Raw genomic sequence first — 27,281 nt, forward strand, 5'->3', positions numbered from 1 at the left:
TCAGCACCTGCTTGTCTAATGATTTGACGTATGTGTCTGACCAGCAGACCCAGTCGGGAATTTTTCACCATAATTCAACACCTGTGACTGCCATCAACTGGGAAAGACACGCCGGAGCCTCGGACATGAGGAGTGACTATAGACAAACATGATCACAGTGAACCAGCCACTGATTTAACAGATGACTGAAGTTTGTAACTCAAGAGCTACTGTATGCTGCAACACTTGGTGTCAGAGGGTGTTTGGGGAGTTGGATCTTAAACACAGAGAAGGAGAGAAGCCTGAGTAAAGGCCTGTTTTGTGTGATCTCTCATTATGGCTTTGCAGAGGTCTGGCATGTATGATCGCGAAAAATGCTGCTCAACCCACGTTTATATTAGAACAAGAGCCGTGCCATGAGAACACCACCCATGTGCTGTGCAATGTCACAGATGGACATGTGGGGTCCGGTGAACTCCTACAGATTCTTTCCAAGACGACCTTTCATGCTGGTAGGATTCTGGAGGTGGAACCATGTGAAACCATAGGGAACGATCTCTATCAGTGTAGGTGTGAGTCTTATCAGTGTGTGATTTGTGTGTCAATTGACAATTGTTGGGGAGAATAGAGAATACTCAAAAGCTGTAGGACTGCAATAATGTGTGTTCATGAATAATTGCTGACTTCAAACATCCAAATTACAACTGCCAATGAACTGTCTTCAACTTCTGCAAGATTAAATCATATCAAGTAAAAGTTTTAAGAACATGTAGGTTAGAATAAAACAGCATTTAAGACGTCACTTTTTCTGCTGACAAAATGTTAATTAATAGGTTCATTGTTGTTATACATTTGTCTCAAGCCTTAGGTTAATATGCATTCATTCATTTTTTATACCACTTATTCTTTGATATAATCAAATATAATGTCATTTTATATGATCTAATACAAATATTATATTATAATATACTATATTATAATATAGTGTTACTATGTGTTTGTTGTAAATGCCCACTGCCAGACGCCCACTGTAAGTGCATTGAAGTGCCTAAATACATCTTTATGTTGAGACTTGATTATGTGGCGCTCTCTACAGGTTAAATGACTGCACTGCAAGGATTAAGTTCAGCAATAAAATTTGAGATAGGGTTGTTTGACTTACTTCAAGCAACATTTTATTAACATTTAGTAACAAACCAATTCAGTTTTTAAAACAAATTATTAGAATTTCTGTATCTAAAAATTAAAATTAAATGTTGATAATATGAAGAAGTTGTAAGTACATGTAATCACAATTCTCAAAAAGTGTAGCAGGTAGTTTAAAGTTATATTGTTATAATTTGAAGTAATTTAAATTTTTGTTTCAATTCAATTGTATCGAATATTGATTAACACACCTCGGGATGCACGATATATATCGGTCCGATATATCATCGGCTTGATAACGGGAATTTTATATTCTTATTTATTTACTGGAATCAGAGTTTTTAGCCAATAAAACGTCCGATAAACACAGAGCACCTGGTCACACTTATGACGTCATACATCTGTGACTGTCCATGAGGTGTTTACGTCAGAACCCTAGACTGTATACACACTTCCGGTGTTTTTCACACTTACTGAGGGTGACTGTTGGATTGGAGTTTTAAACAAATGTGGAAAAGTTGAGCCCCGCTCCACTCTGCCAAGTTGGCGCTACTGTTCAGATGTGTCCCAGTCATTTGAGCTTCTGTCTGCAACCACATGGTACTTATGTCAGTATTTAATCAGGCTTTCAGTTCTATAACAGCCTATATTTTTTAATTCACATTATTAGGGCCCGAGCACTGACAGGCACTGTCAGACAGTGAGGCCCTATTGAAATTGTAAGGAATATTACTTTTCAGGCAAATTAATTGGCTTTTTGAGGGCTTTAACATGCTCAAATTCTTACCAAAATTTGAAAGTGGTGAACTGCGCACTTCCTGCGCAGAAGTGAACTGTATGGACTGCGTAGGATTGATTTAACCTAATTTAATTTAATGTTTTTTGTTTTTTTTTATTATATTTTGTAGGTGTTTATTTATTTTGTGTTTAAATTTACATAGTGTAAGATATTGTGCAATTAATAGGTAGTTGAAGTTTTACCAATTTTAGGGGTTCAGTATCTTCAGCATGCAGATTGGGAAGAGAATGGATTCAAACCGCCAACCTTCTTGTTGGACAACGATCACTCTTCCACCTAGGCCACACCACCTTTAATGACTTTACTTGCTAACTCCCTTCGGAAACTAAGCACAGGACACATTGTTGTGTGTATTGTGTGTGTGTGTGTGTGTGTGTGTGTGTGTGTGTGTGTGTGTGTGTGTTTGTGTCTATGCTGCTTTTGATACACATTTCCGAGAAGACCATTGTATTTTCTACTTTACTACATATATTCAACAGCCTTACTTAAAAGTTACTTTTATATTTGGGATTTTAGTTTTAAATTATTTATTCATAATTATTTGAATGAAACAGTAAATACAGGGGGGTGGGGGGCGGGGGCGGTCATACGTCACTGACGGGGACAGCTGTCTGGTGCTCTGATGTCCTGCAGCTTAACAAACCTGTTGCTGATTGGTCCAGATCTAACATACCCCATCCTCTGACCAATGAGAGCGCCGGAAGCTTGTTGGTGCATTAAAGGAAGAGGAGAGGAAGAAAAAAAACACACACACTAATGTCCACAACCTGCATGAGAAGATTATATCTGCATTCACTGAGAACACAAGTTTGTCCGGGAACTGTAGCGTCCCAGCTCTACGTTACTGTCGGCGTGTGCAGCGAACAGTACGAGCTGTAGCTTAGGGGCTAGCACTGAAGCTAGCAGCATATTGTCAGTGGGTTTAATGGCGATAACAGCTGATTTCTTTCACCTGGTAAGTGGAGCCCTCGCTGTGAGCTGTGTGTGTGTGCTTTGGGTTGTGGTCTCCTGTGTGTGCGGGGGTCTGTGCTAGAGAAGCGTGTGTTGACCTTTCCGCCTCGGCAGGGAAGCAGCGGAGTGGCGACGTGTTGTGAGAGCAGCGAGCAATGGTGCAAGGACGGGGGAGCGTCATCACATCAGGTGGAGGCGTGTGAACGCAGCCCGAAGCTAAACCGAATCAAAGATCAGGGGAGACAAATAGAAGAGCATCTGTTTGGAGTGGATCTGATCCGTCAAATCCATGTTTTGCAGTGGAAGGAAATAAGTGTTGAATAGTATTTTTAAAAAAAATCCGTTTTAAATAAGAAATACACAGGCCATGAATGGTGTGGGAACTAATTTCGGTTTCATGCTAAACATGATCAGGTGACTGGGTCATTTTGATGTGTGCTTTATTGCGTGCTCGTGGTGACATACTCGAGAGATAATGTTTTTAAACTCGAGCTTTATAGTGTTTGTTTACATTTCTTCGGTCTCCACAAATGCCTGGAAACGAAACTGCGCTACTTATGTAATATTTCTGCAAGGTAGATAAAGAAAAAATTATCTTTTAAATACACGAATTATTAGAATGAGAGATTTTAATTTTGTAGATGTTGATGCTACAAGGCTGTAATCTAATGGTTCAAGAGCACGACAACCCTGCCACACACAACATGGGCCTGCCATTTTGTCAGAGCAGGCAGTAGATGATTCAAAATGCACATAACATTACCAACAATGAAAGTTACTGTATGGTGGCTTTCAGAAAATAATTTATCTCTCACTGTTTTGAGCAAATAAGTCATATTATAAAGAAAATAAAGAAAAAGTAAAAAAAAATTCAATCCATTCAAATATTCCCTCTGTCCTGCACTGACCATTAAAATGGTAAGATTGTGTGATAAGAATTCTACAGAGTCTTTTAATTTGTCTGTTAACTAAATGCATGATTGAATTTATGTAGCATTTAAGATATTAACCATAAGGGGTGTCCCTCTGTGCTGTGGGCGGCTTGCGTTCAGTGGGTCGAGCGGGTCGTCCACTAATCAGAATATTGGGGGTTCGATCCCTGGCTCCCCAAGTCCACATGCCATGTGGCCACATCCCCTTGCAGTGTATGATAGAAGAAGCGCAGCATATAGTAGTGCCGTATTAATGTGTGTGTGAATCGGTGAATATGGCTTGCACTACACCTCCTCTACAATATTGTTTAGGGCTAATTCAATATGCCCAAACAAATAAAATATACATCAAGATTATCAAAAGAATTACATCAAGGTATTGGTATTTAAACAATATAATGTCCACCAGTCTAATATAATATTTTACAGTACAGGTGTCCGATTCAGTGACAATATTTTATATTATTATAAGTGATAAATGTATCACTCTTATCACAGATATAACTAGTTAAAAAAAAAAATATATAAAACAATAATTTGATTAGGACGACAACTCAAATAGCAGTTTTAATTTATTGATTTGCATTGTAAAGTTGCAATGATTAGACTACACAGATGTATATGATGTTTTTTGACATTTAAGTTTATTTTATGCAATGCTAAATTGCAGGACTGCTATTTAATGATGGCTAAATAACGGTCTTTTTTCATCTATTCAACAGGTGTGATATCCACTGGAGTCTTGTGTGAAACCTACAACAGAAAACTGGATCTAACTTCCACAGCAGATGGAGGACTCCCCTCACTCGTACTGTTTCAATCTGGAAACAGTGGGGATATAGGGGAGGAGGATATTTATCAAGTTAGAACTAACATGGAACCAGACGTGATCAAGTCTCTACGCCCAGATCTTCACAAACCTCCCCATCAGGACACTGAGATAGTGTGGGAGGCTTTTCCCTGTCAGCACTGTGAGAGACATTTTAACAGCAAACCAGGCTTGGAGCGACACATGCACGTCCATGCTTTGGCTAACAGCGAGGAGCATGTACACATAAGCAATAACAGCAACATGGCTTCAGGTACAACTCAAGGGGAGTTGCAGCCTAAGAATATGAAGCCTTTGGATTCTGTCATGCAACATCATACTTCATCCCCCGCAGGCTCTCATACTTCCTTGTTGAAAGCCGGAGACCACATCGCTCAGCCAGACGAACAGGGGGTACACCTGCAACTTGCTGGTGAAGAAAAACCCCAGCTGCCTGTGGAGGAAAATCTTGAGAGGATTTTCGGTGAAACGGCTGAACAGATAACACAGCTTAGTGAAAATATAGCATCTGCAACTGTTCTGCAGAATGCAGGGCAACAAGCACAATACATGCTAGATGTCTCTAGCAATATTTCAGAGAATCTCAGCTTCTACATTGATGGAAAGATTGTGTCAACAAGTACAGTAAGTAGCTGTGAAGCAGCTGAGGCTCATTCAGGTTCCTCGGCTTTAGTTGGACTGGATGCCCTGATTCTGGACCCTGCCCAAATCAGCCAGGTTCTGAATACAGATTCAGTCACAGAGATACCTGGTCTACCACTGGCTAAGAGAAGAACTGCAACACCACCTCTTTTACCACAAATTAAAACTGAGCTGGAGTCTGAGGTGGTGGTGTCCTCTTCCTCTTCATCGCTTGTGTCCTCTTTGATTGAGAATCTGCTGCCCCTGAATACAGAGTCCACCGTTTTGCAGAAAGAAAGAACAGTGTTTCTGTCCCCAAAGCTGAAGCAGCTTCTGGAGAAGCAGGAGGGCCTTAATCCGACACTCGCCCTGATCACAGAGGGTCAGAAGCCCATCTCTCTCTCCGTCCTTCCCATCGGAACAGGAAGGTTTAAAAGACGGACCGGATCTCCAACAAACTCAACGTCCATCGAGGAAACGCCAGTGTCAGACACCGGAAATATTGTAGCTGAAGGAACAGGACAGATGGAGACCCAGCAGATCTCCCCTATGCCTCTAACAGCTACTGAGAAAGATGATGCTACACCACCTGTGGAGGAGCCAGCAGTGAAACCCGTCTCAACGGAGAGCTGGCCCCCCATGACTGGTGGCAATTCCTGTAACCAGCAACCACTGGATCTCTCTAATACAGTCAAAAGAAATGACGATTTAGCGTTAGCTGATGCTGCGCTGGATTTAAGTTTGCAGAGAAGGCTAGGTGAATGTGGACTGACAATAAATTTAGTCTCACAGGCAGTTTTGACAGAAGAAACATTAAATTCATGCATGATGGCGAAACCCTTCATGAATATGGGAGAGCAAAATATAAGCCTGGGGAGTCTAGAAAATTCTTTACTTACCGACTTTGCCATAGTCACAGGGTCAGAAATAATGACCTCGGTTGAACCTATGGCTGAAGGTCTTGTTTATGGACTTGCCCTACCCCCCGGTTCTCTTACCCCATCACCCGCCTTGCAGCCAGCCTCACCGTGCACTATTGCATTTGCCTCCCCATCCTCACACAGCATGCTCACTTCTACCCCTTCATTAATCACAGTTTTGGCTTCATCACCACATATTACAAACCCTTCAAACCAACCAATCCAGATGTTAGCTCCAAACATATCTCCTGATCCTTTGGTAATCTGCACAGAAAATGCACTGAATCGCACTGAGTGTGATTTAACCGCTGCATTTGCCGGAACAAATCCTGCAAACCTTGTCACTCTCTCCCGACCCCTGGACCCCACTTTAAATCTACAGGGCCACGTGTTTCTCACTGATCAGATTGCTCTCAATCCATCTCTAGTTGAATCCACTGCTCTGTCGGAGGTACCGTTCACACCTACTGTAACTTTAAGTGACTCCTTCCTCAACTCTTATAACATAAGCAGTAACACAGTGTTGATTGAGTGCACAATTTCCCTTGAAACCCCAGGCTCTGTGGTCCCTGCTGCAATTACCTTACAAGAAAGCCCTTCTGAGGCTCCAGTACCTACACAGATGGTCGTTGATCACATCGAACAGCAACAGATTGTATCAGATGCTCCAACTGTGGACCCCACTATTCTCTTGTCCTCCATCGCAGAATCAGTTACTCTGGCCACCACCACCTCAGCTGTATCTGATTGTCCCCCTGTGGCTGAGTCGAGTCCCAACACGGAACTGGTTGTTGGTGCAGAGCCGTCCACCACGAAAGAAGAGGAAGCTGCTGACGATTCTCTTTCCTCACCTGAAACACCATCACAAACTTCACCTTTAACTGAGAAAGAGGAAGAGGACAATTCCTCATTTGAGGTACCAGGTGACGCACAGCAGCAGACTTTCACCAAGAATTTCATCTGCAATGTGTGTGATAAGCTTTTCCATTCAATGAAAGAACTAAGCCAACATGTTGGTGACCATGCTGATGAATGGCCCTACAAATGTGAATTCTGCGTGCTGCTCTTTGGAAAGCCCTCCGCTCTGCTAGACCATCGATCAAGCCTCCACGGCGTTGGCAAGACTTACGTTTGCAGCGCGTGTACAAAAGAATTTGTCTACCTCTGTAATCTGAAACGGCATCAGGAGGAATTGCATCCTGGCCAGCAGTGCACGTTCACCGAAGAGGAAAAGGGAAAACTAAGACCTCAGAACTGCAATAATTCGACAAAGGTCAGTCTGGAGCCTTCAGTGACCCACACTTCAGAGGAAGCTGAGACACTGGTGAAAAAGGAGGAAAGTGAAGTAGACGTAGCCGCTGAGGAGTTGTTCACAACCATAAAAATAATGGCCTCAGATGGAGGGAAAATCAAAGGGCCTGATGTCCGGTTGGGCATTAACCAACACTATCCCAGCTTTAAGCCTCCTCCATTTCCTTACCACAATAGGTCGCCTGCCGGCTTGGTTGCTTCGGCCACAAACTTCACCACCCACAATATCCCACAGACCTTTACTACTGCTATTCGCTGTACCAAGTGCGGAAAAAGCTTCGATAACATGCCAGAGCTACACAAGCATATTCTCGCGTGTGCAAATGCCAGTGATAAAAGGCGCTACACACCCAAAAAGAATCCCATCCCTCTAAGACACTTTGCAAAAACTCAGAATGGAGTACTGTCGACTACTAATTCTACTAACGGGCTCAATGCTTCAAACAGGGCCAGCCAGTCAAACAGGTCCAAACCTCACCAAGAGTCGCCAATAAAGATGAAATTCAAATTACTGAACAAAAGGAAGAAAAAGTTTGTCCAAAGGGTAATGCCACAGAGGAACAAGTCGGTTTCTTCTTCAAATAAAGCATCGTCTGCACAGGTGGATGTGCAGGTATTCGTCTGCCCACACTGTAACCGGGAGTTCTCGATGCGTCGCAGCAGAACCAAACACATGGCCGTGTGCCCCAAGAAACCTAAAGAGGTGAAGAAAAGAAAAGAAGGTGGAATCTCTTTAACAAAGGAGAACAACGACCGCCTGCACCGAGGGATTTCTCGTGATGAACAGAAACAACAGGCCTCGCCTCAGCATAAAACTAGATTCCAGACGTCTAGCCTCGCCAAGAGGCCGGCCATCCTTCCAGTGCAGACTGTCTTTTCAAACAAAAGAAGTAAAATAATCATAAAGGAGAGCATGCAGCCTAAACAAGAGAGCCCAACTCTCAATGAACTTCCCATTGTTCGCACTTTCAATCCCTCCATGCGCCAGTACAGCCGAGTGCAGCATGGCGTCAAAGGAATCCCTATTAAAATCACCATAGTGAAACCGCAGCAGACTGCACCACAGAGGGATGAGCTGCTTCCCGCCCAGAGCCGAGAGGAAGCCACTGGAGGCGTCACCAGCAGCTCTGAGCAGAGCGTGAAGTCTTGAAGACTGCCCCATGCTGACCAGAGGATCATAAGGTATTTAAATTGAATCGGAAAAATGATTTGGAAAAATTCATAAAATATACATTTGAATTATTTTGTGAAAAAAGCTAATGTATGGTTGTCACAGGAATTACTTATTTGTATAGGTATCATAGGTAAGTGAGTATTGGACACATAATTGGCTACAACTGTGTTTAATTACTAATTGTCGAACATTTTGATCATCGTTTTTTTATGGTATCTTGCGATGTGTGTATTTATATAACCAAGGCAAGGGGTCAAAAACTACAAATACACATTAAAATAAGTAAAATATCTTAAAGTGACGAGCATTAATACAACCAAACAATAGATTATACTTAACAGGCCTAACTACAAGATGAACCCACTCTCATGGTGAATGTAGTAATGTATGTGTGTGTATTTGCAGATAAATAAGAAGGCCAAGTTGACACTAACTTAACCTACTGTCCAAATCATTATCAATACACATTGTGTTATGTTTTGTCCCTTTCAGGACCCTGCTGTCTGGAACTCCTCACACGTCTTCAGTCATCCTCAAGGGAGACAACTGCTTATCACAGAGTAAACCTGATAGATGTCATTTTACTGTACAATAACGAGGACTGAATTCAGAACGGATGAAACCTATGACTGGGGACACTGCAGTGAGTGGATGTGTTTTAATTTGAGTATTTAAATGCTTTTGTAGTAACTTGAAGCTTCGTAGGTTTATCCTTCGTCCTGTAAACTTAATGTCGACAGCTTGGATTTGCACTTTGAAGTTAATCTGCCTGTGACATGTCACAAATGGGAGTTATTTAGAGAGGGTGGTAAGTGGCAGTCATTTTCAGCATGCATTTGCACTTTTCCTTGTCTGTTGTCTGTGGCCTTTTGGTTGAAACTCCTACTGCATGCTCCGAGCTTGTACTTCAGCTTCATTAATTTGATTTAAGATGATTATGTTGATGTGATTTGGCCTTAAACGATGAATCTAGTGTTGATCCGTTGATGTCACTGACCATAACCAGTGTAATTACAGGACAGAATCATGAAATCAAGTAATATGTTCTATATAACATTGGCCACAAGCTACCTGTTGAAATTCATGTAGGGTATTAGCACCGCTGTTTATTATAAGGGAAGTCAGTGTTTTCATAACTGGTGTGAATGTAACATTGAGTAGAATGAACCCTGTATACTTTTCAAAATGATGTATTATCCGGTCAGCCCAGTTGCCCTGTATTTATATGAAGATTTGACATTAATGCTGTTTATGTGCCATCAAATGTAAATGATGGGACTAAATGTGGCATAAAAGCGATGAAGAGTAGACAATTCGGTTAAGTTAAGTGTTTACCACATGCAGGAAGTTACTTTAGTGGTCTAGCCAAAAAGATTCACCCCCACTTTAACAGATTTATTTGTGTATTTGTCCCTTTGATTGCAGCTGAAAATGCAGATTACTTACTTGAAGAATGCCTTGATGTGCAGATACATATAAAATAGCATTAATTCCCTTAAAGAATGGAAGTGTGTGAATACGGTGGATTGTCCCATTTGCATACTGGTCTCATATTAGATTTTCACGCTCATAGGCTTTTGCGAAAAAATCAGGTTTAGATGTATTGACTTAGCAAACCCAAACAGAAGGACTTTAATATTAATATACATATAAATATATATAAGTACAGTTTGGATCAAGGCTGCTTCTACAGGGAGAGGTGTTTAATTCTGAAGAGCATCAACTAATTCCAGCTTTTGACTTCACATTTCTTCTGAGGGACTTAGTTCAGTTTGCTTTTAGGCTTTTTTTTTTGTTGCACTTCAACATATTCCTGTCAAAATATGATTATGTGTGGATTTTCTCTTCCGTTTTATGATTAGAGATATTCATGTTAGAAGTACAGTCGGTTCAGGTCTCTATCATCTGGAGTGCACATGCTCACCATCATAAAGTACACAACTGTTATCTGTGAGTTGTCACCAGTGTACTGTGTTGAGTATGTATACTAAATTCCAACATGTATAAATCACAACAGATCAATTATGGGGCTGAAACCCTGTATGCAACCTGTTTGTGACGAATAGTCACTGATCTCAAAGAATGAGCGTAACGCATTGTATTTGTTTGATTAGAATTTATGTAAACTACTGATTTGCTGATTCAGCGCTATACAGGGTAATTATTTCATTATGAATAAACTGCGTTATATTGATTTAGGCAAACTAAGACTTGACAATGTATCTGAAAGTGTAATGGTACATCTATTTGAAATGTTCTGCCTTTTCGAAATGTGTTAGATGTACAGGAGGGTCTGGAAGACTGTTATTTAACTGTGAAAAGTGCTTGTAGAATTTCAAAGTGTAAATTGAGTCATGTATATTTATTAATAATTTAAAATCCCGTTATCAATCCTTGGATGGTTTCTTTTTATGATTTGCACTAATGTTTTTTCAAGGGAGTGTTCCAAATAAATGGAGAATGTTACGGTTGGATGTGAAGTTTATCAATAATATTATTCAGAGACAAATAAGAAGAATTTGAGAACACTGTTGGAAAATATGTCATAATATGAGTGACTGTTTTGTATTTGACTGTTTAATGAAGACTTGAACCATATGTAGTTAACTGCCTGTAAGCAGTGTATCAAAAATATCCACATGGTGGCGCACTTTCCTTACTTAAACATCCTGATCAGTGTCTTCAGTAAAGCCATGAATTTATAATACCACTGCATCACTTCCGCACGCCCTACTTCTGTTTGAAAAATCCATTTTCATTCCACGTGTGTTTTTTATGCAACTTTTAAAGTATAGAGTTTAAAATCAAGATGCTTAAAGTCTCTGTATAGGGATCCAGATATATCAGCCTGTGACCTGTTATATGGCAAACTGTTGAATAATTATGTAATGGAGATGTTAGATGTTAATATTGATCTTATTTTTAGACATCTTCATTTAGAAAGGAGAGAAAAGATAAAAAAATATAATTGTAAATAACTACTGTGCAAAAAAAGATCACAGGCAATAATTATGTAACCCCTTAATCACATATATACATTTGCATACAGAACTAGAATTTATCTGGACATCACACAAGATATTTCCAGCAGCAGCGTCTTGAATTTTTACAAAACAACAGATGACACAGTTTCCTTCTCAAGCTTTAAGTCACTTATTGGTATCATTTGTGTTCACATGTGATATTTTAAAATCAACTGTCGGTTTCTCTTCATGTCCTTTTCAACTTGGAGATTCTCAACTGTTAATTGGTTAACATCCAAGATCCAATTCATCATGTAACATTAGTCATTTGTGCGTAACCGCACACTGGGGCCAAGTTAATACGGTTAAACCAGAAAGTGATGAGCTTCTGCCATTCAATCAAGTCTTATCTTGGAAAATATATTTTAAGAAAATTGAAAAATCTTCTGAGCTCAATGTGTGCACTTAATTGAACAGAAATTAATCATTGTGCATTTCAGCAGCTCAACTCTTGTTCAACTCAAATTCTTCACAAACCGAGAGTTCACAAAGAAAGTTAATTTGCAGAGACTTGGTTTTGAGTCATTTAACAGAATTATCTGTGGGTGGAGGAGTCACTGGAAATAAGGAATTGGTGGAAAAGAAAACTAAAACTTAACAGTTGATGCAGGGAAGCAGATTGTTGGTTAAAAAAATTAATAAAGAGGCGTTAAATTAGCTAAAATAAATTAGAAACGATTAGCCACAGTGGGACTGAACTAAGGCTCTGGAAAGTAGAAACCCCTGAACGGCTGTGATGCTCAGAGAAACAGATTTTTACAAGCCCTCAATCCAATTAATCAATTTAAATATCAAATCACAAGCCTCTAAACAATGCATCAAAAAGTCGAACATATTTATTAGTTGCAGCAGCTAACAAGTTAATAAAGATATGTGTACATTATATTTACATTCCAGAAAGCACTGTAGTATAAAAACATGTCCAGCTGTACAAAGGGTTAATTTAAAAGTAGCTGTATATAGATGAGTGACAGTGTGTTTGCAATCTTCAGCTAAAAATATGCCTGGGCTGTAAATCCTTTACAATTGGACATTTTGACTGAAATACTTTTGATCCAGATGGACGGAAAAACATTTAAGCATCATGGAAATACTTTGAGAACTTTGCTAAGTGTTGTTAAATTGACCTCTGGTATTCGAGGCACACACTTGGAAATAGAAAGTTAAAAGAGCTTGAGACGAAAAACCAACATCAAGCTAACTTATGGGCTTTTAGCCGTAGCTTACAATATGATAAGTTAGATCAAATTAGTTGGCCTTTCACGGCCTATACATGGATGGTATAGCGTTCAGCAATAGTAAAGAACTTACAGTGCCTTGCATAAGTATTCACCCCCTTTGGACTTTTCTACATTTTGTCATGGTATAACCACGGATTAAAATTTATTTCATCGTGAGTTTATGTAATGGACCAACACAAAATAGTGCATCATTTGGAAGTGGGGGGAAATATTACATGGATTTCACAATTATTTACAAATAAAAATCTGAAAAGTGTTGAGTGCATATGTATTCACCCCCTTTACTGTGAAACCCCTAACAAAGATCTGGTGCGACCAATTGCATTCACAAGTCACATTTGCAAGTCACATAATTAGTAAATAGGGTCCACCTGTCTGCAATTTAATCTCAGTATAAATACACCTGTTCTGTGACGGACTCAGAGTTTGTTGGAGATCATTACTGAACAAACAGCATCATGAAGACCAAGGAGCTCACCAAACAGGTCAGGGAGAAAGTTGTGGAGAAATATGAAGCAGGGTTAGGTTATAAAAAAATATCCAGAGCTTTGAACATCTCTCTGAGCACCATAAAATCCATCATAAGAAAATGGAAAGAATATGGCACAACCGCAAACCTACCAAGAGGAGGCCGTCCACCCAAACTGAAGAGTCGGACAAGGAGAAAATGAATCAGATAAGCAACCAGGAGGCCCATGGTTACTCTGGAGGAGTTGCAGAGATCCACAGCTGAGGTGGGAGAATCTGTCCACAGGTCAACTATTAGTCGTCTACTCCACAAATCTGGCCTTTATGGAAGAGTGGCAAGAAGAAAGCCATTGTTGAAAGGGATCCATAAAAAATCCCGTTTGGAGTTTGCCAGAAGCCATGTGGGAGACACAGCAAACATGTGGAAGAAGGTGCTCTGGTCAGATGAGACCAAAATTGAACTTTTTGGCCTCAATGCAAAACGCTATGTGTGGCGAAAACCCAACACTGCCCATCACCCTGAGCACACCATCCCAACAGTGAAACATGGTGGTGGTAGCATCATGCTGTGGGGATGCTTCTCTTCAGCAGGTACAGGGAAACTGGTCAGAATAGAGGGAAAGATGGATGGAGCCAAATACAGGGAAATCCTTGAAGAAAATCTGATGCAGTCTGCAAAAGACTTGAGACTGGGGCGGAGGTTCATCTTCCAGCAGGACAATGACCCTAAACATACAGCCAGAGCTACAAAGGAATGGTTTGGATTAAAGAATGTTAATGTCTTAAAATGGCCCAGTCAAAGCCCAGACCTCAATCCAATAGAGAATCTATGGCAAGACTTGAAGATTGCGGTTCACAGACGGTCTCCATCCAATCTGACTGAGCTTCATCTTTTTTGCCAAGAAGAATGGACAAACCTTTCCATCTCTAGATGTGCAAAGCTGGTAGAGACATACCCCAAAAGACTTGCAGCTGTAATTGCAGCGAAAGGGGGTTCTACCAAGTATTGACACAGAGGGGTGAATACTTATGCACCCAACAGATGTAAACTTTTTTGTTCTCATTATTGTTTGTGTCACAATACAATTTATTTTGCACCTCCAAAGTACTATGCATGTTTTGTTGATCAAACGGGAAAAAGTTTATTTAAGTCTATTTGAATTCCAGTTAGTAACAGTACATAATGGGAAAAAGTCCAAGGGGGGTGAATACTTATGCAAGGCACTGTATATGAAAAAACAGACGTAAAGATCATAGGATGGCATATAAAAGGATAATCCTGCAAATTAAGAAAATACATTTACAAGATGCGGACTCGAATGAGAAAAGCAAAGCTAACATAAGGGCAACAGTTCAACACTGTCAATGTAGTAACTGAAACATGTACTTAAATTCCAACATTTTCGAAAATACACTTACTCACCATTTTCTTAAAACGTATTGGCATAGAGTACAGAACTCTGGTTATCCAAGCTTAGCATCAACACTAAGGATGAGTAAGCAGCTAGCAGCTAGCCTGTAGCCTAATGCAGATTGTTTTATAAACATCACACAATTTATCTCGTATTTTTAGCCTTTAAATGTCAAAAAACTGAAACTATTGGAACTACTATCTAGTCACCTCTTTTTAATATTTAAATCAAAACTCACCGTTACCGTTACTTCTTTGTTGTCGTGGATAGAATCGTCTGGAGTGCTCTGATGGGTTTGGAGCAGGTGACTGGCGAAACATCACAGATGCGTAGTTTCTCCATTTGCTCCAATCTAGCATCAACCATGACGTTTCATATCAAATCAATTCAGCCCAGACTGTATCCTGGCCCACGTGGGTGCTTGGTATTCATGTGGCTGCTTCAGCCCTGGAGCAGCCGCGGGATTGGAAACAACAAACATGTAGAATGTGTCAAACAGACTTTGTCAACACTGTGAAGCCGACATCGAAGATCCGTTTAGATCAATGGAATCCACCACGTGTGAAACCATCGTGGCATCTTTCACATGCTGCTGCGTAAACGGAGCCCCACCAATTAAAAACACTGGGCCGTGGCATTGAGAAGAAACAAATCTGGAGGATGCCTTCAAGTTTTGTGCTTGAGTGGAAGCACTCGTACAGTACGGCAGGGAAATTAATCTTTTCCCCCCCGAGATAAGACCTGTGAATGGCAGAAGCTTTGACACACCACTTCACTCCCATTTAAATCTAACATGGCTGCTGACTTTCATTTTGCCAAACTACCAAACTGAATCTGCAGCCACAGAGCGGGGACAGCTGCTCAGGTCCAAGTGTTGGCCTGTGTCAGCTCTTCTCAGTCAAACAGCAACAGACACAGAGTCCCCTCCGCCTGGGTTTGATTGGTCATTAACATAAAGTGCAGTGGACATGGATTTAATTGGATTTTTTGCAGCCGCGCGAATTCTTTTATTTGATGCAGACAAATAACATAAGGGTCCAGGGAAAATGGTTTTACTAGGCTACAGTATTAGGAGAAAGCTTTGGAAATGGTAGCTGTGCCGCACATCAGTCTGTGACATTGACATATCACTGTAATTGCCTCCATCCCCTTGTGTTATGGCTTTAGCCAACAGTGTAATTAAATGCAGATTCACAGGATTCAGCGGCACCATGTGAAGAGCGCTTGTTCAGTCTACTGTGCGTTATTATGTAAAGGCTTGTGAGATTGTCCTCCCTCTGGTGAAGCTTATAGTCGAACTGCTCACAGGCTTTTGTGCAAAATTTCCAGAAGTGGATTTTTGGAAGTTTGATTTTCTCTTCCTCTTATGTGTGTTGTGTAAAGCTCCAGAAAGTGGATTATTCTCAAACTGAGCACACACCGTTTATACATGTTACAAAAGGCTTTGTCACTGAACTGAGGCAAACAAGAAGCTGTCACATAATCTATTGTCCTTGGATCGACCGACCGACCGACCGACCTATCGATCAGACTTTATATAAACAGCCCTTTTATTGCAAACAAGAAAAAATTACAGACAAAATAGGTTGAACTTGAATTTGCTTTTTAAAATCACACCAAATTACTTGTCGCAGGTGAATATAACATTAATAGAAGTTCTTCCATTGATTATGAATAAATGATAGTTTCGTGGGAATGAGGGATAAACATAGCAGATGATATGTAGTCAGGAGTCGTGCCAGTTTTACCTGTAGCGACAAACCACAGCCCCGAGGACCAGGATCTCCCAGAGCTCACCAGCTCAGCACTAACTTCAAACTGCACGGCTGCATCTGTATGCTCAGCACGGCGCAGGATCTTAGCCCGGGGCCATGTTGTATTCTCAGAGGAGGTTATGATGGGAAGTGAGGACACATGATCCGAAATGATGGAAAACAAAAACACTCTCGTCCCCGAAGCCTGTGGAGAAACCCATGATGGCCTTTTCTGTTCATTTGATCATCCTTACAGAGTGTTTGATAAACATTGTCAATACTGAACTGAAACCAGCAACAAATTTAGCTCCTGGCTGAGCTGGAGGTGTCATTGTTTTGGTGGAGCCTGAATGATGTATTGTGTCAGCTGGTGATTAGGGTTAAGTTTGCATCTGCAGGTGAACAGTGCATGAGATGGTGACAGGCGCCTGCTCAGGCTGAACTGACAGTACTGATGTAGTTTGAGGGAAAATCATGTGGATATCACTGTGTATAATGAACTCTTCATTTCCACTGGAGATTGATTCGTATGCCTTCTGTTGCGTGTTCTATTTCGGGTGAAGTCAGAGAAGCGTTCCTGCCCTGAAAATTCCGACTCCTCGTGTCTCAATAGAAGTCATATAGTCAAATAAAAGTCAAATATTTGAACATTGGAGATCTTCTAACACGGATAATTTGCTGCCTCCGACAACTTATATAAGACCGAGTTCAAAGAGAAGAGGAGCCCGTCTCTCACATCATGAAGGTAACAACCCCCTCCGAGCAGCAGCGCCGGGTGGAAATAATAATAACAACAGGATATAGGGATAAAGTATTTTGTACAATCCCCCTCTTCCCTCTCTGCGTGCTCGTCATGTGGAAGCAGAACAGACATGGTAATGAGGACATTAATAAAGGATGTGTGGATTCATTTTTAATGATCCACTGGCCTCTTTAGTTTGAAACTGATTTTTGTGTCCACGGTTGTTCGGAGTCCCTGGTTTGCTTTGACAGGGACTCGTGAATATGTCCCCCCCCCCCCCAATGCACAAGCACACTACTGCATAAAACCTGCATACACCTGACTGTGTGTGTGTGTGTGAGGGAGAGGCAGAGAGATGCAGGATCAATCGACTTGTCTATTTCTGGAAGATAATCCTCATGTTGGAGAATGGGGGGGGGGGGGGGGGGGAGTGAGAAAGACAGAAAGAACTTTATTTTTCTGGAGGACAAATGATTTAGCATTAAATACATGCAGTAGATTACAGGAACGAGAAGGGAATGAAGAAGGGATCGGCAGAGGGGATTACCAAATAAAATGTTATTGCATACAAATAAAGGTATTTAACTAAATCCATCTTTCCCGGCAGGTAACAAAGTTCTGATTAGTTGCATCTAGTGATGATCAGTGTATGTTCTATAGCTTTTATTTCTGAGGGACTGTGAGCCATGTTTATTGGGTCTCCATGATTTCTAGGCTTCCATCTAATATGGCTGCCGGTGGATGAACAGACTTGTGGCCCCAAAAGGGAATGTTGATGTTTCCCCGCAGCACACTCATTCAATTGCAGCCTGATAAACATGTTATCACACTTATCCAATTGTGTCAATTTCACAACATCATGTCTGTCACCTCAACACAGAGGAGACACTGTGGTAAAAGGAGGCAGCACAAATAGACAGTGAGGGAACCAGAGCCCACAAATACAAGCAACAGCAGCAGCCACGTTCTAATGTTAGAAGTGGCTACACGCGTGCACACACGTGCGCACGCACAGTCGTCTCTGTTCTGACTTTCGTCGGGGGAGAGTCTGTCTTCTCTCTGCAGCAAGCTTCTTCTTCTCCTCGCTCTCTCTCTCTCTCTCTCTCTCTCTCTCTCTCCCCCTCTCTCGCTTTGTTCATGCTGTGTTTGCTGTGCTCTCTGTCTGAAGCGGCGCCACACTGGAGCACTAATGAGCAGGCGGAGAGAGCAGCCCGGCGCAGATCTCCCATCAGCTGAGGAGCGGCGGCAGCTCTGACGGCATCTGGGGCAACAGCGCGCAGGACTGATCTGCAGTCAGGGTGGGGGGGAGGCGGCGGGCGAGAAGCAAATGACAGCCCTGGGAGAGGCGGAGGAGAGGTCGTGAGGGGGCTTCAAAAGGCAAGTTAGCAGAGAGAGAGAGAGAGAGAGAGAGGAGAGGAGAGGAGAGGACCGACCTTCTTCACACTCGGAGGCTGACCCCAGTGCACTCCCTGCTGCTGAAGACGAAGCACCTTCCCCCCCTCGGAGGAGCTCAGCCATGGAGGAGATGCTCACCTGCAGCCGGAGCCCGTTCTCCCAGGTGTTCGGGCGCCAGGGTCAGCTCATGCAAGCCAGTGAGTGTTGACCTCCTCGGAGAGCCTGCGAAATATCACAGCACACAAAGTTTTCTTTACATTGTTTAACTTGATGCATGCAGTGTTTGAGAGACGGATGCACGCGCTGTTGTTTTGTATTCAAAGCTAAACACAGATACAGAGAGTGGCCATCAGATAGTATACAATGATTACAAATGGCACAGAAATTTGAGTCCTATATTTCCTTCTTGAAGCAGCTGCTGGTGCAAATTTTCATTATATCTTATTATCAAAGAATGGATCAATATATATTTTATATTTGACAGTTTATATTTTAGAAATATTAGGTAATTCTAGGCAACATTTGAGATATTCATCCATCATATCCATAATTTGCAATGTAGCACAGCCAAACATAATGATGTGTTAATGTCGATATAGAAGGTGATGATCCTTTTATGCAGGAAACAGATGCCAGATGTGGAAAGTGTGTGTGTGTGTGTGTGTGTGTGTGTGTGTGTGTGTGTGTGTGTGTGTGTGTGTGTGTGTGTGTGTGTGTGTGCGTGTGTGTGCGTGTGTGTGCGTGTGTGTGTGTGTTTGTGTGTGAGCAAACCTCAGTCTGGGAAGATTCTTTGATCTCTGTTCATCCGAACATGCCACAGGTCTTAAAAGAGAAAGAAAACTAGACGTCGGCAGAATAATATGTACAGATATGTGCAGTAATTGTACACAACAGCTTGAATGAATGCAGACCATAATATACAATCCAACAATAAATGCCTTTAAGACATTGATAGTGTTTGATTTCTGTTGTGATATATATATCCACATACGTCTTCATCAACCAGGAGGGCACATTGATTCACTATTCACATTTAGTTGAACAGGATTTCATCTTGGTAAATACGTCTGAGGCTGTTTAGTGAAAAATAGATGAGGTTTGCTCACAATTGTGCTTTATGGTTATTTTGAATGAACGTTTGAAGAGATTCAAAGGGCTGGATCCCCACAGCTTCCATTTAAACTCTGCGAATGACTACATATGTTGATGGTATTTGTATATGACTGTTTGTATTATATTATATTTGTACATGTGGTAGGCTCAGTGTGAATAGTTTTAGCTCGAGCTTTGAGACTCGGTGACTATTTCTTTTTTTCGTATATCATAGCGTGACAGAGGCTGCCTGAGGTGGTCAGTTCCAAGGTGTCACATAACTCCCAAAACAGAAAATGGGACCCTTTGGCCACGGCTGACCTACGTTCGAGTATTGGGGTCAGCCATCACAAAAGACATGAGAGGAGAAACATTTATTTTGCATTTTGCATTTTGAGAGTAAAGTAGAAATTCGGAGAACATAATCACCTCTTCTGGTCACATCGAGTAAGAGGAGCGGCTCACGGCTCTGCGATCTGCCGGAGCTTCACATCCTGGGAGTGTTGGAGCCACATGCTTGCTTTTGTCGTTTGGTCAAATGCGTGGGAAAGAATTTAACATACGTTTGATTTAATTTAAACAAAGTGTGAATAGACAAAGCATAATGGCAGTAGTTTGATGTCTTCTAAAGAATCGGTCTGTGATCTTGAAATTTCATTTTGTTCTTGACATTTCAGATCAATTCTCGATACGCACATTGAAAAAAAATCCTCTGATTTAGTTCTATTTCATTCTTAATATTTCAACTTAATTCTTAAAATGATATATAAAAAATGAAACCTTCCTCTTCTTATTGTTGTTAATGCCTGGCCTGAACACTCCTCCGTCCGGACCTGATGTGAAACATAGTCAGTTGTATCTGCTGGGCGAGCTCATCCACTGTGCCACAGAAATGGATTTGAATTGTGTTTTCTCTGTCTTCACTTCTGCTGTCGTATAAAAAAAAGGGCCCTGAGCTCTTTTTTTTTGCATTGAACAAAACTTCACCTTGTCCCTTTTTATTTAGTCATTCATGAATAAAAGGGTTTGCTGCTGTAGGAAAGCAATGGCTTCTTTCCCCCCCTGGCCCTAATCCTCGACAATAGAAATGTTAGATTTCTCTCGGTTACATTTTGTGTAACTCCATCTTGCTCTTGCTAGTTTGTTTGTGTATTGTAGTCATTAGTTGTCAGTATAAATTAGATATATTCATACAATCAGATCATATTGGTAGATTTGAACAGTTGAATTGATTTCTTATAGCTACTCGTCCACGCAGAATGGGGAACACAGCAGGAAAGTGTAACGCCAGGAAGCAAATGGGCCTCTGCACTGTCGCACACTGACAAGCCGTTCACACTGAATTCTCAGTCTTTGTCCCACACTTATTTTACATAAGGCCGAAGGGGTGATGTGCTCCTTCCCAGCTTCAAACTAAACTTTAAAACAACTCTGTGTCAAACGGCGCTGCTCATTTACGGCGACTCCCCTCTGACGTCTGCTTATCAGTCACAGCGTATAGGTGAGAAGCTCTGGGTCCATTAGACCCAAGTGCCACTCTCTGCTTGTGGAAATGACATTATCATGGCATGTGCTGTGGTGAATTACAGTCAGTCGTGCTCTCCCCCAAGTTATCTATGCTCTTTGAAGCCTCTGCTGCATGTCTGCGATTTCCAATGTGCGAGAGAGGGAAGTGAGGGGGGAGAAAGAGGGGGGGGCAAGAAAGTGAGCAAGCTGCAATTTGTGTGAGTAAGGGGTGGCGGTTTTTCTCTATTTTTAGCAACAACCCTATATACCGTTATGCGGCTGCTGGAAGAGTAATCCACGGTAGTGCTGGCTCGCAAATATCTGAGCGGTAATTGAAGGGGGATTTTGGTTATCTTTGGCTGTCACCCATCATTGGATCAGAAGTCCCTCAGCTATATGCAAAGGCCCGCCTGAAAACGCAGAGAGAGAAAAAAATCCATTGCTTGAGTATCTCACGTGTCCAAAGACTTGAATATTAACTTCCCTCTGACGGTACCCTGACAGAATAAACACAATTTTTTTTTTTCCCCCCATGAAGCACATTCACGTGGCAGTGCCAGGTGCACACTCCTGCTACAATGCTGCTGTTCCCCCACTGGTGGTGTGTGATCCGTTCTGTGTTCGGTGTTGTGATGTGTTGAAATTCCTCAGGAGCTTTGTCAAGGCAGCGCGATGATGACTTAAGTTTTCTGGCCTCTGAACAGTTCAATTTATTTGGGGGAAGTTTATATCTCATGTCCTCGACTTTTCATGGTTGGTGCGTTCTGGGTTTTATCCCCGTTTCCAAGGGAATGTCCCTTGTGTGTAATTGTTCTATCGTGTAATGCATTTCAAATATTTACCTGATTTCACCCCTGTCTGTGTTTGTTGATTGGTTTGTTTGTCAGCAGGATTAGGCGATAACTACAGAACGGATTTCAGAGAAACTTGTTGAAAGGATGTGACTCTGTAAAACAAGCAGCTGGCATGTCCAGCGTAGATCTATTCTCGACAATGTTTTCAAATCTGTTTTGCAAAATTTAGATATGTTTACCATAAAAACCCAGATCCAGCAGATTGTATGTTGTGCTTTACTGTGCAACACCCTAGTTTGTTCTTGTAATACAACAAAAAATCCTGTTCCATTTGAAGATAAATACTATATGAGCAGGAGTTTACTGCTCGGAGAACATTACTTGAAACATACCTGTAGGGTGTGACTGTATGTTATGGATGTGGACCAGTAGCATCAATTCTCCAGCACATGAGATATTCGGCTCTTAAAACTCACACCTTGGTTGTTGTTTTGTTTAGCTTCCTGTCTGACTGTCTGCATCTCGGCCCAAACTCTAGATATCAAACTCAAAATAAACCAACATATAAAATGATTAATATACAAGGTTAATTTTGTCTATTCCTCCCATTAGCTTTTTTTTTTTTTTTTTTCATTGAGCTGGATTTTGTATAATGTTTTTGTCAAACACATAACTCTGTTGTGTTATCTCTGCTTGCAGAGCGTAATGTTAACCCATTCAAAGAGAGGGACAAGTGAAAATGAGAGGTAAATTGTCGTTAAAAGATAAAAAATACATATACATTTCTAAGATAAGTTAAATTTCATTGATCAGACCTGGGAAGGATGAGACAGCCTTGCACTAGTGAAGAAGTGTTTGATGAGTTTCATAATTGTTTAATGCCATTTTTATTAAAGCTGAATTTCCAATAAAACTTCATTGTGGGGTTTCAGAGACAATGAAATGTAATATCTGAAGGAGATTATGTCAAAGTTGGAGAGTCCTTCCCTTCACTTTACCCTTGAATATCCTCCAATACCGCAATAAACCGCCGGTAAGTCCCTGCACAGGAGAGCTGAACGTGATTTGAAATTTAAATACGCGACCACTGCAGGTGAGGAACACATTTCGGTCGTCTTTGAGTTGCTCAATTCCGCTGCTTCTTCCACTTATGCTCTGGTTCCTGCTCAGTCACAGATTCCTCACACGTCCTTAACCAGTGGGTTTTTCCTGCATTAGGAGATTAGCTTCACGCTCCTAGTGTTGCTAATCATGTAGAAGGAGTCACGTTGCAGGAGAGGATGCAAACCAGTCTTGGGGAAAGAGGCTTGCAGGTGTAGTCAGTGTGTGCACTCAGTAAAGTAATGATGTTTTTTTTCAAAGTGCTGAGTCAGGGATTTGGGATTTTTGTCCTTATTCTTTTTTGGACGTATTGCATTTCGCCCTCAGGCTGGGCAATAAAACAACATCACTTATTATTGCAATATGATTCTTGTCCATAAAAATGTAAAAAAAAGCCAGTACATGTTGAGTGTGGAGGTGTAACGCATAATTGATTGACCTCAGATTTGTAAAATGTTTTCATTCTCTGCTTATAAATAAGAGTCTAAAACCACAACCATCATTAAGAAGCATTAAACTAAAAGAGAAATACTAAAGTGACATATATTGTGGTAGTTATCAATATCATTTGATATGAACATTTTTTTAATCTTTTGGCCGTATAGCTCAGCCCTAGTTTTCTATAAAGCGAAACAGGATCAGTGAAACAGAATGTACTTAACTTTGACTTGACAGCATCGCTCACAATGTGCTGGTATTTGAAAGAAATCATGTGACCTAGTTGAAGAATTAAAGCCATGGGAGATACTTCATCACACGTCGCAGTCAGCGAGGGAAAAATGTTTCACCACACCGAAAAAAATTAATAAATTAGTAAGTACTGACGTAGACCACAATCATTACTCCTAATTAGAGCGAAAAACTTGCTGTGAAGTACTTTGAGGTACAGGCTGCTTCACACTTTCACGTTGCTGGTGTAATTTCAGGGGGGTCGAGGGTAATATGTGTGAGTAGTTTTTTAGATCTAGTTGCATGTTGTAGAGTTGAAGAGATGAAGTGTATGTTGTTGGTCCTACAGGAGAGTGACAGCCAGTTGTCCCCTGGTTGTGGTCATCAGCACTCATCTCTACAGCAATAACTAATATATGCCTGCGTATCTTACTTACTTTTCAGCTAACCTCGATGTCACTGAAGAATACTTCAAGCTCACTCACTTCGGTATTATATTCAGCAATATATATCTTCTATAAATATTTAATCCCTGCAAAAATTGTGGGTTAACATCACACCAAGTTGCACAGTCTACAAAGAGAATAAATAATGTTGCATTCCTCTGAGGACTGTACTTTCCCTGTGCTCACAAACTCGAAGCGAGTTGGTGAGGATGGGATGTTTTCACTGTGTCTCCTCCGCAGTAATATTTAGCCTTACCGCAGCATAACTCTTCATATTACTGAGACGGTAATTTCAGTAGGCTTCGGTGCTGGGAGCCCATTTTCATCTCAGTGGATCTCTGGTGTGAGTCGGGGTTTAACAGTAATTTTACGCCTAACATAGCTAAATAACAACGTCTATCTCACAGGCAGAGAAAGATTATAATTACGCACCGGGCCCTGATGTACTCGATGTCTAGACGTGTTATTGACAGGCCACTGCAGGTCATCCGTCTGCATCCGCCGGGCCTACACTTCCTCACATGCGTGAGACTGCGAAGCATGAAGTTAAACCCCGTGGGCATCAGAATCACATGTGAAATATAAAGCCTGTGTTCACCCAGCCACTCATGCAAAAGACCCATGAACTGGGAAAATAAGTTTTGGAAATGTCTGAATTCAGATGATGGGAACTGGAAACTCAGTTCAAACGTCTCCTCACTCGGTGTCAAGTTGATTTGGGATTTTTTTTTTTTTAACGGCAAACCTCCGGCTTCAAAGTTTATCATTCCAAACTCCACACAGAGGGAAACTGCTGTCAAGGCAGTCAGTTCAGTTTAAGCGGCAGACCACGGGACACCTGGCGCACTCTGAACAATTTACAATGCCTCCCCTCACACTCCCGACTCCTGCGCTTATGGTGGACATCTCCAGCTTCCATTAACCTTCGGATGAATGAGTGCGCTGTCAGAGGAGCCTGATTGAAAACATACTTTGGGATCAGCAAGCTCTGTCTATGCATCCCCCCCCACCGCCTCATCCTCCGTACTTATCCTGCCCTCTATCCTCTATCCTCCGCCCGAGCACCTAAACTTTGTGTGTTAGCGCCTCCTGTCACAAACAGAGGTCACACTGAATACGGAAGTCAGGCCTTTAAAATCGTTTTGGCATTTTCCCCGTGTCGCTCGTCTCAGGTTGCAGCACTAACAAGAGATAAAGGAGCCATAAGTCAGGTTAAAAAAAGATAGTATATCTAATGGAGTAAAGATGTGGCACTGCAGAGGGTGGGGAAGTGTTGTAGTAGAGCCTTACATACCCTCAAGGACACTTCAGCAGATGCTATCTGAGCTTCGGAGCTTCGCACATATGCCATAATTCATGCAAGATTTGTTTCTGCCCTCTCAATACCATCTACCGCTCTGTGCTCATGCATTCTAAGCAGCAAATCAGTCGCCGCCCTGTTCACTGCATCTGGAGCTTTTGATGAATGTGTAGCGTTTGTTAACGTTACTTGTTATTTTAGGTCAATCTTTGATGGTACAACTGTAAAGTTAGACATATATTTTCTCCTATTCATTAAATAAAGGCCACAAAAACACATCTGGCTTACTACATGTTGTGTCAGGCCATTCTTATTAACAGGGATGTGTATACACAACAAAAAGCAGAATGTGTGTGACATACAGGCTATAAGAACCTCACTGCGAACATTGTGTTTCCTGTTTATTATGTAGACTAACAGGAATATGTTTCAGTAAACAGATGCTCCTTGTTCATTTTTAAATTAAAAGCCATTTGTTCTCAGTTTTGTTAGTTGCAGAGCATCCCACATTGCCTACATCAAGCTTTTTATAACTCAACTGTGTTGTGGGGAGGCTGCAGTCTCAAAGGATATCTAAAAAAAAAGGACTATATTTTCATATTTTTGAAAACAGTTAATAGGGATGCACCAAGAGAAAGTTCATTTAAAAGTTAAACTTATCGGCTTCATCACAACATTGTTTCCAAGTCCTGTTGTTTCTGTGACCTTAAAGGATGAACCATAAACTGTAAAGATTTGATGTCTCCACTTCCCCCCACTATCCACGGATGAAGCTCAAATATACTGAGTGAACTCCACCATCATGCATTTGGAGCCACTGTCCCCACCGTAGTGATGGAGCCGTAATAGCAAGGTCTCGTCCATACAGCCAAACGACCAATCACAAGTCAGTCTCAGTTGTCATTCACATTTTTATAGCATCAAATATCTATTGAAAACTCATTAACACTAGATGACACTCAGTAGAGTGCATAGCTCCGTCAAGACCCAACAGTCAATCAAGATGCACCACATTACAAACACAGTCCCTTTAATATGCTATGATTTTTTTTCCATCAGGATCCATTCATTATTCCCCTGGAAATTATAATCAACTAAAAAATAAACTTACCGGAAAATAAACCACTGTGACAAGGACTTGCCTAAAATTACTTAGACTAGTTTGGTCCCAGTCCCACCCACTGACATGGAAGAGGCAGGATGTATGACCTGTACTGCAGCCAGCCACCAGGGGGCGAGGGAGGTGGTTTAGACGCTTTGCCTCATGTTCAGGCAGCGGTGATGTTGTCTGTTTACAGGCCCACAGTGATCTAACCTCTTGATCTCCAGTGTGTGGGATGGACCAGCACTGAGGTGAGCCAGGTGATGGTGGGAGATGTCTGCTGCTCCTTCACAGAGGAGAGCGAACACACAACTGCTCTCAGGTCAGACCCCAGGACTCAGGCTGGACAGCTCAGTGCTCACATGCTGCTAACTGCTGACACCACGAGGGAGGAACACAACGTTTTATTGTGATTTATCGCTGACACATGGTTATTAGGGCCCGAGCACCTCTGGTGGGAGGCCCTATTGAAATTGAAAGGATTATTCTGAGCATTTTTCAACGTGCTCAAAAAGTTGTAAAACTTTGAAGTAAATTAGAAAGTGGTGAAAATTCACGTATTCTGGAGAATTTG

The 27,281-nt window shown here is 41.5% G+C and overlaps 1 protein-coding gene across 1 annotated transcript; it reads left to right on the top strand.

The window, feature by feature from the left end:
- Nucleotides 1–2,619: 2,619 nt before the first annotated feature.
- Nucleotides 2,620–11,128, top strand: prdm2a (PR domain containing 2, with ZNF domain a). The gene is made up of 3 exons (XM_053424777.1): nt 2,620–2,879; nt 4,530–8,670; nt 9,155–11,128. Exon 2 carries the CDS (start codon nt 4,682–4,684, stop codon nt 8,636–8,638), a length of 3,957 nt encoding a protein of 1,318 aa, XP_053280752.1. The 5' UTR covers nt 2,620–2,879; nt 4,530–4,681; the 3' UTR covers nt 8,639–8,670; nt 9,155–11,128.
- The last annotated feature ends 16,153 nt before the right edge of the window (nt 11,129–27,281 follow it).

Source organism: Pleuronectes platessa, chromosome 6, assembly GCF_947347685.1.
Source record: "Pleuronectes platessa chromosome 6, fPlePla1.1, whole genome shotgun sequence".
NCBI classification, from domain to species: Eukaryota; Metazoa; Chordata; class Actinopteri; order Pleuronectiformes; family Pleuronectidae; genus Pleuronectes; species Pleuronectes platessa.